We start from the raw sequence: 15,731 nt of genomic DNA on the forward strand, positions 1-15,731 counted from the left end.
AATTTGTACTCCTCAAAGAATAATTTTCAAAATGTTGTAATTATTTCATGTACAAATGAAGAAAGAATATGTGTCAAACATATGTTTAACTCATTGGTGAGAAAACTAGATAGGATGGTAAAACTGGCTCAAGGAGCGTTTAAGTAATTTAGTATTTAAAGTCACTGAAGAAAGAATATTAGAATGAGATGGCTAAAGTTAAATACCTGGCCATTAGATGAAACTGCTAGTTATTTCCACGTCAATAAAATAATAACTTTTGGGGTTATTGAACAGAAATCATTTTCAACCCTATTGGACAAAAATCTACAAGTTGTCATGTAACTTAAATGTCTGGATCCTAACGAATAGTTAATAAGTGAAACAAAACTACGCTTAAATAATCCTTGTATGGTCATGTTAGATGATGCTCCACTATGACATTGAAAGGCAATGGGATCCTTTTTTTTTTTTTTTTTTTTTTTGCCTTATTTCCTGGAGTTGAATAAGTTTTTCTAACACACACTTGCTAGAAATTCCAGCTCTTCGTAACATAAGCATCCAAGAGATTCAGAATGACTTTATCACCATAACCACAAGTGATAGGTGTGCCCATTTGAAGTATACACTTTGAGTGTTGACAAATGTAGTTACTCATGTAATCACAATCACTCAAGATGTAGAAGATGCCTGTAACCTGAAAAAGATCCCTCGTACCTATTCTGATATTCTATCCCCATACTGCCCCCCACCCCTCCCTGCCTAAGGCAACCATTGATCTTATTTCCTGTCACTATCAATTTTTTGCTTTTCCTAAAGTTTCAGGTAAATGTAATCTTACTGTATGAACTTATTTGTGACGTCCTTCTTTCTTCTCAGCACAATGTTTTGAACATATATGCATGCTATTGCATGTATTAATTGTTCATTCTTTTTATTGCTGAAAAAATTTGCATTGTACCAATACACCACAATATATTTATCCATTCACCTGTGGATATCATGACAGTACTAAGTTTTTCAGTACCTGGTATGTTTCTCTATTCCTTTAGATCTTCTTACTGTCTCTCAGCAATGTTTTGTAGTTTTCAGTGTGGACCTCCTGAGCATCTTTTAAATTTGTTTCTAAGGAATTCATGTTTTTTGATACTATTATCATGAATGGAATTAAAAAGTATTTTCCAATATTTTGCTATTATTACATAGAAATACAACTGATTTGCATATGTTGACATTGTGTTCTGTGGCCTTGCTAGTTTCATTTTCCTCTTAGATTTATTTATGTATTTATTTTTATTTTATTTTTTTCTTTAGTGTTAATAAGACTTTTCTATGTAAAGAATTGTAGAAATACAAATGTTTGTGAATAAAGGCAATGCTTTCTTTTTCCCTTGCCTTTTTGTAGTGAGAATAGACGTCTTTGCTTTGTTCCTAATATTAATTAAAAAGGAAATATTCTATATTTCACCAATAAGTATGATGTTAGCTCTAGGTTATTTTAGATGCCTTTTCTGAAATGGAGAAGTTTTCTTCTCAGTGTGCCGAGTTATTATTATTGCTGTTGTTATTAATGGGTTTTAAATTTTGTCAGATGCAAATTCTGTATCTATTGATGTGGTCATGTGATTTTTCTTCATTATTCTGTAAATATGATGCATTATTGATTTTCAAGTATTATGCTAGTATTGTATTCCTGAGAAAACTTCACTTGGTTATGATTATTACCTCATGTGTTGCTGGATTCACTTAGCTCATATTTTATTAAAGATTTTTGTGTACAAAGGGATGATGTTAATTATCTAGTGATGTCTGTCAGGTTTTCATAAATGATTATGTTGGCCTCATAAAATGTGTTGAGAAGCTACTCTCTCTGTTTTTGCAAAACATTTGTGTAAAACTGGTGTTATTTCTTCCTTACATGTTTGAAAGAGTTCACCAGTGAACTTGTCTGGGTCTGGACTTTTCTTTGTGGAGAGGTTCTTAATAACGAATTCATTAAATAACATAGTTCTAAGGTTATTTAGATTTCTATGTTATTTTTGTTAGGTTTTCATTTTCAAAGAATGTGTCCATTTCCTCTCTTTTTGTAAAATCAGTAGTAGTATCCGCTCTTTTATTCTTATTTCAGTAATTTGAATGTTCTCTTTTTTTTTCTTGGTCAGTCTAGCTAAAGGTGTGTCAATTTTGTTGATCTTTTCAAAGAATCATCCTGGTTTTGTTGAATTTTGTCTATTGTTTTTCTATTCCTATTTCACTTGTTTTCACTGAACTTTTTATTTTTTTCTATGACTTTCTGGGATTTAATTTGTTCTTTTTTCTAATTCCTTAAGCTGTATAGTTAAGCTATTGATTTGAGATGTTTTATAATGTCTATCATATTTAATGCCATAAATTTTTGAGTACTTTTTCTTCATTCCACAAATTTCAATAAGTTGCAATTTTATTTTCATTTAGTTCAAAATATATTTTACTATTTTTTGAGACTTCTTTAATCCATGAGTTATTTAGAAGTGTGTTGTTTAATCTCCAAATATTCAAGGATTTTCTAGGTATCTTTCTGTTATTCTTTCTAATTATTTTGTGGTCTGAGAACATACTTTACGTGATTTCTGTTCTTTTTTTTTTTTTTTTTTTTTTCCCTGTTCATTTGAAATAAGATGTGTTTTATGTTCCAGAATGTGGTCTATTGAGTGAATGTCCCGTGCTAGTTTGGGAAAAGTGTTTATCTTTCTGTTGTTGGATGGAGTATTTTCTTTCTTGGCTGAATTTATGTAACATGTATCTTATCAGGCAAATAAATATATTTACAACTAAAAACAAAAACAGCTTTCAATGAATATTTTTGCAGCACAGTATTCATGTTCAAAACGAAATACATAGGTCTCCAAACTAGTTCTTGCTGACAGGTAGAGAATGTAACACTGTCAACTCTTATGCTTCTCTGGACCTTTCTTTCAATAGCAGTTACTCTCAGCCTTAGCTAAGGATCCATTGTTAACGCTGTGCCACTGATACCCTCTCTCTCTCTTTTTTCTCCATCCCTTACACACCATGTAAATGATGGTCCCTAATTTCAAGGAAATGTAAAGATGCTCTCTTCACATAAATTACTAAAAATGATTTTTGCTGTTTTATTTTAGAAATAATATATTACTTTATTGGCAGTGCTTTAATTTGGTTAAAAATGACTAATAGACAAATATCTTTAAAGATATGCATAGTGATAAATTTAGTTTTATCATAAAGAATGGGTGGAGTAGTTGTAATAAATTTAGCTCATGTTTTGCTTTTGCATCTCAGGTATATTGTGCTATATGACCTTGTCTACTGAGACAAAGACTAGTAAAATCAGAAGACCTAGGTTTTTTTCCCTTGCTTACTGCTAATTGCTGCTAATCCGACCTTATAATTCTGTATTTTTTCCATTTTTTCAGTTTTTTCCCTTTCTCTCCCTCCATCTATTCTCAATTTTAGCTTTATAAATGCTTGTGGGTACTTAGAGGAAATGATTAGAAGATTTGCTTTGTGTTTCCTTTATGCCATTGAGTTGGATTTTTTGTTTTTGTCTGTAGTTTATTTTTAGTATAATGATGGCTTATTGTTACTCCCGGTTTGACCTTAGACATGGATTCCTCTAAGAATATGCTGGCATTTTGGCTACCTATCCAGCTATTGCGTACATTTGTCTGTTCCTTGAGAGTAAGCATAATTAATGACCCTGACTTCTCTTTGTGTTCCAGCCTGAAAGAATAGACCCAAGTGCATCAAGACAAGGTTATGATGTCCGCTCTGATGTCTGGAGTTTGGGGATCACATTGGTATGTTTATGTTGATTCAACCTTGTCATAATAGGGTAATAATAAGAAATGTAAAAATGAAAGACAATTTAATCAGACTTCCATCCCTCATAAGAACTGTTTCTTTTTCTAGTCTTTGATTTTGTTCACCTATTTTCTTTCTGCATGACTGTAATCACAGAGGCTATAGTTTCTAATTGTTGGGGGAAAAAAATGTAGTTACCTTAAAAATCATTATTTCACTAAAGGTCTTGTGAAGTGTCTAGGGCTCTTTAATGTCACAGCTGGATCTCTTGGCCACAGATAACAGGAGTCAGCAACTGTACTAAGAATGGGAGTAGGGGAGGGCAGCTAACTTGCTGTCAATTCAGCAGTGAAGGCACCTAGGCTCGTCCCATCTCAAGCAAGATGTAGTATGTCTAGTAGTACTGCATATAGTATGTATATTAAGTATACATATTTATATATATGGAAAATAGTTTCTACTTGGAATCTTCTATTCACTGATTAGGAAAGTCACAAAAGAACTGAAAGTCATTCAGTTGTTGAGGGACAAGAACTTCCTAGGCAATAATTCTAGGTGAAAGTTCTACCTTAGAACAACACTGGGAAAGAACAGCGAGAAAGCTATATAACTTACAACAAGCAAGCACAACTACACTCTTCTTTCTTACCTATGGACTGTATTGAAATTTTGAATTCATTTAAAAATAATCTTAGTTCAGACTGCTCTAATAAAATACCATAAACTAAGTAGCTTATCAAGAACAAAAATTTATTTCTCACAGTTCTGAAGACTGGGAAGTCCAAGATCAAGGTGCTGACAGATTCAGTGTCTAGTAAGGGCCCACTTTCTGGCTCATAGGTGGTTGTCTTCTTGTTGTGCCTTGACACAGCTGGGGTGAGGGGACTCTCTGGGGTCACTTACAGGGCACTAATCCCATTCGTTAGGTCTCCACCCTCCTGACCTAATTACTTCCCAAAGGCCAAATACTATCACAAAAGGCCTCCAAATACTATCACATTGAGGATTAGGTTTTAATATATGCATTTTGCGGTGGGGGGTGGGACACAACCATTCAGTCGAATTTTGTTTTGAAGTTCTAGGTTTATTTTCTTGTACTTGCTGTTCTGCCAGGGCTTGCTGAGATTTTTCTGATTTGGAATAGCTTCTATAGCTTCTTCTACACTGGATATTAATTTCCTATCCCTAGAAGGGGCTGTCCTGTTAGGTGGCCAACCCAAACCTTTTCCTTTTATTTCCCTCGCATTTTCAGTTTGTGCTTCTTAACACCCACAGCCCAGAGATACACAGGTTCAGAGCAGTGAGCTTTTTTTGTAGCTTATTAAATAATCTCCGTTTATTCATTGGCATTACGTGGCTCTAGGATCTTCTTCCTATGATCAGAATCACATATCCTTGTTAGTTATTTTTGGTGAGTCTTGTTGCCAGGCCTAATGGATTCTTTGTATGCAGAGCTGAAGGCTAATAGCTCACCTCTGTAGAGGACTCCATCTATTTTCTCTTGTGACTAAATATGGGAGATACCTCCTTGAGTTTTCTCTCATCATAAAGGGAACTAGCTAAAGAAGAAGGAACTCCTTCAGCTAAAAAAAAGAACGAACTCCTTCTTCTTTTGTTATGAAGGAACATGGATCTTGGCATCTTTTATGTCTGGGGACTGGTCCCAAAAACTACAGCAAGACCTATGGCTTACAGATGAGGCAACTGCTTACATATAAGGGATATTTATGATCAGAAATACCTTTCTGTGACCAAACCAATTATGTTAAAACTCAAGTATCCTTACAAAAACAAAATTTTGTTTTGTGAAAGGCTTTAACATAAACATTTTTTTTAGCAACTTCCTTAAGGTACATTTAGGCAGACCTTGTTGTTTAAAAGCAAGGTATTTAGTACTTAACAATTGCTTCATAATTTATTTTTTGTAGGGATAATCTTATAAAAATTATGAAGTGTACAAAATTAATTTCTAAGATTCTAAGTCCTTCACTTTATGATGTACAGCCTACTTTTTCCTTCTCTTATATAAAACCTGTTCTCAGGAATGAATCTAGTGAAGTGATTTGTAATGCTGTGAATAACCAATAAGGTTTACTTCTTTCAAAGCATTTGTAGTTTTTACAAAAAGAAACCTCAGCCAAAGGAATGAATTTCTGCATATGTGTGCATGCATGCCTGCTTGCTTTCTTGCACACACATGTGTAATTGGAGACAAGACTGAAATGATGGAGACATCTTTTGGGGAGGAAACTCTGAATCAGTCCTCTAAGATAGTGTTCTCTCTCTCTTCTGTATTCCATCTTTGTAATAAGTTTGGAGCCTCAGCCTCATATATTAATTACTTGTCAATGCACATAAAATGGGATTCATTATGTCATGGTGCATCTAGATTTAGATATATTTTTTGGAAAAAGCACAATTTCAGTTTACATTATTTTCAGAACAAAAGTGGGAAAAAGGTGCGAATATGATTCACTGGTTATGAGCAAGTATTTTTGTCTCTTGATGGATTGGGACATATGTATTTAAGACACTTCAGATTTATTTTGCTATGGTTTAGAGATTCCATCCTGAGTCCTTTATTGAGGCTTGGAGTGAAGGAACCTGAATTGATTTCTTCAGTAATAGTAAAATGTGGCCGTGGTTGAAATTGTAGTGACTACAGAATAGTTGAAGGACAGGATTTGCATATTTTTTCCTCCAAGCTCATACTGGACTTCTGTTTGTTGATTGTTTTTTGCCTCACACAGGAATTTGACCACCGTTCTGGACCATGGCCTTCCATTCAGATGACTAAAAATTGTGCAGATTCTGTACTAAAAAAGATCTAAAATCAGCCTTGCAGAATCTTTCTTAAGATTAAGAGTCAGAATCAGAGGCTGCATGCAACATACATTGTGGGGACGTCATCTAGGCTTAAGTTTGATGTTTCCCTTTAGTTCAAGTCCTTGAATTTGATTGATACAGAATTCTCTGTACTATCTTGATTTCTAAATATAAGCTCTCCTCAGCCTTCATGATTCTGAAGATTTCATCCCAACCTGATCTAGGTTCGATTTTAGGATTAGCAGTTAGAATTTTGCTAGGAGTTCAGGTTTTCATCATGGCCATTCCAGTGAGGAGGAGTAAATAATGCCTAGTGTATTTTGTTTTTTTCTTCTTTGTTCTCTTCAGTACGAGTTGGCCACAGGCCGATTTCCTTATCCAAAGTGGAATAGTGTATTTGATCAACTAACACAAGTCGTGAAAGGAGATCCTCCACAGCTGAGTAATTCTGAGGAAAGGGAATTCTCCCCAAGTTTCATCAACTTTGTCAACTTGTGGTGAGTACTTGATTTACGAATGGTCAAACATACATAGTGAGAGCAGTGAGGTTTATCTTAGCAATGTTGGTGCTGTACTGAGGGGAAGGGGGCCCTTTGTCATCATCACCCTTCCTTCTAAGAGGGGACTCTGGATCACCGCGGCTGTACGGAAAGTTCTAGCTAGCCTGGGGAGGCATCACCCTCTTATTCTGCTACTCAGGTATTGGTGAAAAACAGCTGTTGGTTGTGGAGAAGCTGCTGCCTCCTGACTTCCAGTACCTTGTACAAGAAATACCAGGTTAAACCTCTAGGTGAGACTGATCATCTTATTCTGATGCGGTTCTCACCATGAAATTGTGCGAGAATCACCTGGAAACTTTTGCTAAGTGAAGAGCTTGCCAGATCAGACTTTCGTAGGCGAATACCTGCTCTGACATAGCATAGAACACAGTTGGATGTATGCAGTAGGGTCAGGGCCAGAACTCAGTTGGTAGACCTGTATATATTGGCTCTTTGAAACTTTATTAAGAAGTTGTGAACCCCATGCCTGTTGTTGTTTGTCTACCTTTTTAACAGTTTTTTGTGTGTATGTATGTAGCACCTAAGAATAAATAAGAGGATATTTCACAAAGCTCATGGAGATTTGTATTAATCTTTGAAGACTTTTTGTGTAGACATATATGGCAATGGTATAGTCATGCTTTGTACTGTTTCAGTCTCTGTTTTAAATAAAACTTTTTCTTTTGTAATTTGAATATTTTTGCTAATTATTCTGTTTGTTGAACATGTTTTAAAAATAAGATATGTTTATGAGTAAAAAGCCAGAGCATTTAATATATCTTCTTATTCATTCTTGAAAATGCTTTTTTGTTTCTCATCATTTTTTCCTGCCAGGACTGCTGTCTCTCTCTACTATTTCTAGGTCTGACAAGATTTATATTTCTGGATGTAACATTGTCCTCTTTTTGAATAATTAGAAAACATTAGTTTGGCTCTAGTTTTCAAGTCCCTTTCTTTAACCAAATTCAACTTTTAGATTGGTTTCTACGAAGGGAGAGGAGGAATACCTCAAGATTTCCTAGGTGGAAGAAGGCTATAGGATGACTCAGATTGGTTGCTTCCTTCTTTCTAAAAACAATCTATTTTATACTAATTTGAACACAGTATACACAGTTTATAATTGCATAAGTGTGATCATTTTATATATTTTAGTGAAATATTTGCTTAAAAGAATCTATGTAGGTCATAGATTAATGATCTATGACTAATGATCAGTATCTAAAGTGATCACCTGTGAATCCTCCATCAGGGTTGCTTTCTTTTTAATTCCTTGATCTCTTTATTGCTTTTGTTTTATATCTGAGTAGTACTTATAGATTTTTAAATTGTTTCTCTTGGTGCCATAATACACAATGGTTATGAACATCAATGTCCCATTTTTTTTCCTTGAGTAGTTTCATAGTTCCATCTCATTCCAATCATTAATGTCCACAGTTGAAAGATATTTATTTTTATGATATGCACATATTAGCTCTCTACATTTGTCCATTCTCCCTGCCACTATCCTTGTCTTGGACATTGTTTATCATCTCTGTCCTAGACCATTCAGATTGCTAGTAGGTTTCCTCATAATCCAGTATTGCCTTCTTCCAAACCATTCTCCTTTTTATTAGAGTTGTATTTTTATGATGCATATCTGAATAAGTTACTTCTCTGTCTAAACTGTCTAGAGCATGCGTTATTAATGGGGTGATATTATCCCCAGGGAGGTTATAATTGATTTTGAGAGACAGAAAATTTTTGGATTGTACAATGGTTTGTAGTCCTCCAAAGAGCTATAGAATATTATAAACAGAGATGCGGTATATCTGTCCTGTTTAAATTTCATGGTGGGGAGGGGCAATAATGAAAAACATAAAGATTTAGAAACACTCATCTAGAGGCTTCCTTTTGCTTTTAAAATGGTCCAAGTTAACATGGCTTTCAAAACCTGTTGTGATCTGGACTTGGATTTTTGCTCTAGTCATATTTCTCAGTACTCCCCTTGAACTGTTTTTCTGCAAAACTAAATTTCTTCAGTTGTGTAAATTAAAAGAATATAGTGGATAACATGGGGGTATATTTTCATTAACTTTGGATAGAGATTTTTTAAATACCACATAGAAAGCAACCAAGCAAAAGAGAAAAGATTGATAAACCAGATTTTATGACAATTAAGAACTTCCATTGATTAAAAGACAGCACTAAATGAAGTGCCAAGCCACACAGTGGGAGAAGATATTTCCCATACAAATATTTGACAAAGGAAAAGGACTTCTATACAGATTGTGTAAAGAATACTTATAAAATACTAATAAATATGAAAATGACAATCAAAAATGGTAAAAAAAAAATACTTGCAAGGCACTTAAAAAGAATTCATTGTACATAAGAAAATGTGCTTATTCAGCGTTATTACTCATCAGGGAAATGCAAATCAAAACTACAATGAATACCACTATAGTAACCAGAATGACTACAATTTAAAACACTGACAGCACCACATATTGGTGAAGATCTGAAGCAACTGGAAGTCTCACATATAATATGTAGGAGTGTAAATTGTTATAGTCCCTTCAGAAAACTGGCAATATGTAATCTAGCTGATTTAATATAACTGATGTATACCTTATGGTCCAGCAATACAAGTCCCAATTATATACCCAGCAAAAGTGTGGACATAAATACCCTAAAAGACACATATAAGAATGTTCAGAAAAGCATATTTATAATAACCTACAATTAGGAAATCTATCAACAGTAGACCAGATAATAAATCACAGCATTATTTCTACAATGATTTTTAGCATTAGAGAAGATCAAATCATTGCTATATGAGTAAATCTCACAAATAATGTTGAGTGAAAGAAGACATAAAACAGTATATATGAAAGTTAAAAGCAGGCAGACTTAATAGGAAGTCAGAATATTGTTACTTTTATTTTAGTTCTACACTTAGGAGTTGTGTTCTTTTCTATATGCCTGCTTCAATTGAAAGTTTTCTTAAGGAAAGAAAAAAAAAGGATGAAGACCTACGGTTCAAAGTGAAGATGTCAGCCCACATTTAAACTCCTTCTCACTTTAACTTCCTATTGAAATTACCAATAGAATTTTTTAAAAAGGAAAAAAAATCTTTATTGTTCCTGGAAGAGAACAAAAAGTTCACTCTTTGAGGAATTTGTGTGAAACTGTGTAGATGAGACTGAATTCAGAGGTGGATCGACCAACCTAGAGTTCATCATGTGCAGAGGAAAAAATAGTCGCAAGGAGGATAGAAGACCCGCAAACAACTCCCTAGCTTGTGATCGTAGGACCGGAAGGAAAGGGCAACCTGTGGGACAGACATAAGGGATGGAGTAAATCTCCATCCTAAAAATGTGGTGAGGAAATGCTTTATATGCTAGATCCCACATGCAGCTGGGATTCTGTGGTAGTATTCACTCCTGCCTTCCGCTTGGCTGGAAGGACCTATAAACAAAAGCTCAATCTTTGCTGAGGGGATTTCTAATGAGGAGACTTATGTTGGTTAGAGGGTGGGAACATGGTGCAAGCTGTTATAACAAACCGAGAAAATAAATCCCTTGGCAAGGTAATGATGCTATCATGATGGCTCTCCACTTGTTTCTCACAGTCAGCTAGATCTGTAACCAAGGTCATCTTATGATATTTGTTAAACTTTGGTGCTCTTTTAGGGGTGAAGAAATTCAGAAAAATCACTAGTAAATGAAAACACTCAGTGGCTTGTATCAGTCTGAGAAATTTGAACAAATATTCCCTTGTGAGAAAAATCAGGAAAACAATTATAAGGAGGGAATAATTTGAACTCAGGAATTGTCTTCAAATAGTAAACATGATTTCTGAATTGAATGAGGGAAAATGGTGGTACACAGTAGATTGGGTATTGCAGGTTAACCACATCTGTGAAGTAGACAACACCCTTTAGTTAATCTTCCAGAAGACAGGGATAAAAAGGTGAACATGAGGTAAATGATAACAGACATAGAAAACAAATCCAGAAGATTTTATTTAACTGCTAATAGACTGAGAAGGAATTAATGTTTAAATTTCTTTTACTTAAAGAAAAACTTAGGTCCTTATATTAAAATACCAGACCAAGTTAACTTAAAGGAGGGGTGGGGGAGCCTCATCTACATATATTGTGAGAAAATATAAAGACTTGAAAACTTTCCATTAAAACACATGCACACAAATGTACACACCACTGTACAAAAACACAGAGCAATACTTGGAGAGTAGAGAAACACCTGTAGAAGGATGAATGTGGCCACTTCTGATTATTTTGGCAGATTATTTATCTTGGACAATACTTACACTAAAACTACTAAAATACTGAATAAGCATTTTTAAATGTTTTAAAGTGTATCAGAGTTCGTACAAAACTAGGGAATCCATAGAGCTCTAAAATGAAGTGAAATCAGAAATTAGGGGAAGTGAGGGAGTGTCAAAGCAAATTAAAAACCTATAAGCTCACCCTAATGTGGATTTGCTCTCTGAGTTCATAATAAGTGTATGGTACAAAATACTTAACGCAGAGAATTATTTTTAAAAAAACTAATTTTAAGCCCTTGGTTTGGAAGACACCCCATATCCTCCTCCTAGTAGATGGATTGAAGTGAAAGGAAATCCTTCAATGTAGTACTAAAGAGTTCCCAAAGAAAAAGTCAAAATGGAAGATGAGTAGTTCACCAAAAAAAATCTCAGCACTCACAAAAGGAATGAGAATTAATGGAAACAATTAATAGCAAGAATAGATCTGCAAAGATTTCAAATAGTACAATGATCAGAAACAAACAAAAAAAATTATCGTAAATTTAAAGAAAATAAAGAAGCTTCTTGGAAACATAAGCGGGGAATAGAGATTTATAAAGAGCCAAGTAGAACTTCTGGAAATAGAAGCATAAATTAAAACACTCAATAGCTGGATTAAATAGCACATTAGATATGGTTGAAAAGAGATTAGTGAACTGGAAGGTATATCTGAAGGTCTGCCAATAGAACTTTTTGAGATAATGGAAATGTTTTATAATTTGTTCTGTCCATTGTGGTCCACTAGCACATGAAATGTGTCTAGTGCAACTAAGAAAATAATTTTTTTAAAAAAATTGGGATTAATTTGGTTTATTAGATAGTCTAACTAGTTGGGGTTAATATAATTATTAATAACAGGTTACTAATGTTGGCAGTAATTCAGAAAAAGTAGACAGTCAATGTTGTTTTGTTTTGTTTTGTTTTTTGGTGGCTGGCTGTTACAGGGATCAAACCTTGGTGTTATCAGTACCACACTAATCAACTGAGCTAACTGGTCCACTCTGACAGTCAATGTTAATAGTAATTTTGTCTGACATTTCTACTCAAATAGCATCACAAGTATATATGTTGATACAGTTTCTACTCCAGTAGATGAGACAGAAAAACACAACCAAAAAGGCATGGCAGTTTTACAAAGAAAGTAAACATCTGTGTGGGTGAAAAAGCAACAGAAATACTTACAAAATGCTGTGTGGGTCTGTAGCCATAAGCTTGTTGTATTCCAGATGCAGAAGCAGGCAGTGGCAGTGGAGACATTACTTCATGTAGGATCAGAGTTCTACAAGTGCTCTTTTTGTACAGGGACCAACAGGAATCAGACTCACTGCTTAGAAGACAGGATCTAGGGAGTGAAAAAACATTGATGTCAGTCACTGCCTGGGCCACAGCTTTAAGCAAGCTGTGGGACTGTGGAATGGCAATGATATAGATACTGTTCTTTGCAACCAGAGGACTTAGATCTGTAATAGTTCTAATAGCAACACAGGACTGGAACTTAAAAGCTCTGTTATAGGACCTTGTTCTAGACTGGTGGCTCTGGAAAGAAGAGGCAACTGTGAAACTACGTAATGTATCTCTCGCTCCTGGTTCAGTTCATAGTACTTAGTAAGAACTCAAATATTTGTTGAACAAAAGAATGGATATGCATGCAGGATAAGCACATTCTTTCAAAATGAGTCTGCAAACCAAAAATCCAAAATACATGAAATCTAATGCTAAGAAAAGCATCCAACAAAATAGAACATGAATTTACTTTTAAGTTTTGATAAATTTATGGAATAGCCTGAAATATGCTGTAAAATAAAACAGGTATATTTAGGATGCTCAAGGAAATAAAAGTCTAAATTTCATTAAAAAAGAAGAAGAAATAAAACAGAAATGTACCAGCTGGATATGAAATCTACCAGATTAGCTGCTAATAATTGAGAATTAGACTGACAGCACACTTGTTACTAGCAACAATAATTGCTAGAAAACTACTTAATTAAAAGTCTTGGAAATGAAGAAGTACAGCTATTGATATTAAAGAAACAACATACTTGATATACTCTAGACAGGAAACAATTGAAGACAGATTAGGGAAGTGTCAAATGGAACTGAGGAATTCCCCCAGCATGACCCAGATTAAAATATATGAAAAGCCGTTCAGACTCAGGGAGAATAGAATACAGAGCGAGAGGTTCTAAGATGTAATTAATGGAAATACAGAAGACAACACAGAAAGTGGAGAACAAAATTTAAGGAGATAATAGGGGGAAATATTTGAGAATTGATCTAGGATAGATTCTCAGATTGAAAGTAGTCTCTGTATCATGTAGGACAAACAAAGATAATTTATATCTAAATGCAGTGAAGCAAAATTGCAGAACAAAGATAAGGTGAACAATGATAAGGTGAAAGCAGGAAGAAAAACCAGATTACCTGCTAATAATTGAGAATTAGACTGACAGCACACTTACTGCTAGCAACAGTAGTTGCTAGAAAAAAGTGGACTCATAGCTCCAGAGTGCTGAGGGAAAATACTTGTCAACCTAGCACTAAAAGTTTTATACTCTGGCACTCAAATATCATTCAAAATAAGGAGGAATTACAGAAATTTTCACAAATGGAAATAGTTTACCATTCGTAGACTGTTTGAAAGGATATACTTAACCAAGAAGAAAAGGTAACCTAGAAGTGTGTTTCAAAAGCCTGGAAAGCAGAGATAAGTGTGCAGGAAGTTGATTAGCTGGTGATCTTGGGAACCACTAGTAAAGGGAAGGAAGTAGGACTGGGCAGAAGGAGAAGTTGAGCTGCAACTCAGCAGTCTCAGTGAAGACCTCAGCCGACTCCATCAGAAGCTGGGAAGCTGGGATGGCCTGTTTGGGTTGATCTGACTTGCAGTGAGCATTTTGGATTTTTATACCTTTTTGTGGATCAATCCCAGGAAGGCTAAGGTGGCTGACTTACAGCTGAAGTCATCTCAAAGAGGCCGGCTGCTGAGGGGTTGTTTGCTGGCAGCATTCCCCACAGTGGACTAAGTTCTTCATTCTTAAGGAGAGAGTCTATGTAGCCCAGTGCAGCATCCACTACAAAAGTGTGGGATATGAAAAACAGCAGTGAGTTTAGAAATAGGTAAACTATTGTCAGTGTTAATTAACTATTGGTAGTAAAAAGTGAATTTAATTGAGATTGGAAGGGAGTGATCATTGAGGTATGGGCCAAAATAGATGAGGTAAATATAAACAAAGTGAAAATACTTCTGGCAACTTTAATTAGACAAGGTAGAATTCGAGGGGAAATATAAGCAGGGTAGAGGTTTTTGTATACTGACATCTTTAGTGAATTTAGTCTTTAGTGAAGTTTAGTCTTTAGTGAAGTTGTATTGTTTTAGACTTTTGGACCAAAGAGCAGCATTGAGATATAAAGTGCAAAAGTTTTAAAACTGAAGTATAAGTTGATAAAATTCATATATAGTTTACCTCCTAGGATTGCTGGATTGCTGCTTTGTTTGTTATTTTGAATGTGAGGGAAAAAAATTATTTGATTCTTCGTAATATTTCATTTGTGAAAAGAGAAATACTTGGGTAAATGTGTCTCCATTTTAACAATGTTATTTTTATTTTATTTAGCCTTACGAAGGATGAATCCAAAAGGCCAAAGTATAAAGAACTTCTGGTGAGTATGGGACTTTGAGAATTTTAGATACATCCTCACCCTTGCGTCATCTTCACTCAGCAAGCATTGGGCCTCTCAGTCATAGACAAACAGCTTGACCTTAATGAGTGTTTGTTTTGTTTTCTTTTGAATGTTTCTAAATAAAGATATTTAAAAAGAGGAAAATTTATAGCTGTAATTTTTCTACTAATTTACTAGCTAACTTCTCATGGAAAATTTGGTCTTAACATGTTATAAAAATTATCCCCAAAGAATTCCAACTCACTTTAAGGAGCCATTTTTCTGTTGTATAGCCTATATATATTGCATTAATAAGAAAAAATTAGTGAAAAGTTTACACTTATTTAATAAAGTTGCCTTTATTAAAAGATCGCAAACAAATATACATCATATGGTCAATTTGCATTTCTTCAAAAGTTCTCATTCCTCCCAAGAAACTTGGATGATTTAAGCATTCTACTGGGTGTAGCATTGGTCTGGGCAGTGAAGAAAGAACTGTGATTTAATAATGTGGAAGTATTTTAAGAAAAGACCCATTTGTTTGTCACATTTAGCTTCTAGCTCTCCAAGGATGTTAGGGTCAAAAATGGTCAACCCCAG

General features: G+C 34.6%; 1 protein-coding gene across 1 annotated transcript in view; it reads left to right on the top strand.

Annotated features, from left to right (window-relative positions):
- The window catches only part of MAP2K4 (mitogen-activated protein kinase kinase 4), a 115,522-nt gene that overhangs the window by 96,438 nt on the left and 3,353 nt on the right, over nucleotides 1–15,731 (top strand). The window contains exons 8-10 of the mRNA XM_063109631.1: nucleotides 3,720–3,797; nucleotides 6,976–7,124; nucleotides 15,086–15,131. Of these exons, the coding sequence (XP_062965701.1) occupies nucleotides 3,720–3,797; nucleotides 6,976–7,124; nucleotides 15,086–15,131 (273 nt within the window). The remainder of the gene's footprint in view (nucleotides 1–3,719; nucleotides 3,798–6,975; nucleotides 7,125–15,085; nucleotides 15,132–15,731) is intronic.

This window comes from Cynocephalus volans, chromosome 10 (assembly GCF_027409185.1).
Source record: "Cynocephalus volans isolate mCynVol1 chromosome 10, mCynVol1.pri, whole genome shotgun sequence".
NCBI classification, from domain to species: domain Eukaryota; kingdom Metazoa; phylum Chordata; class Mammalia; order Dermoptera; family Cynocephalidae; genus Cynocephalus; species Cynocephalus volans.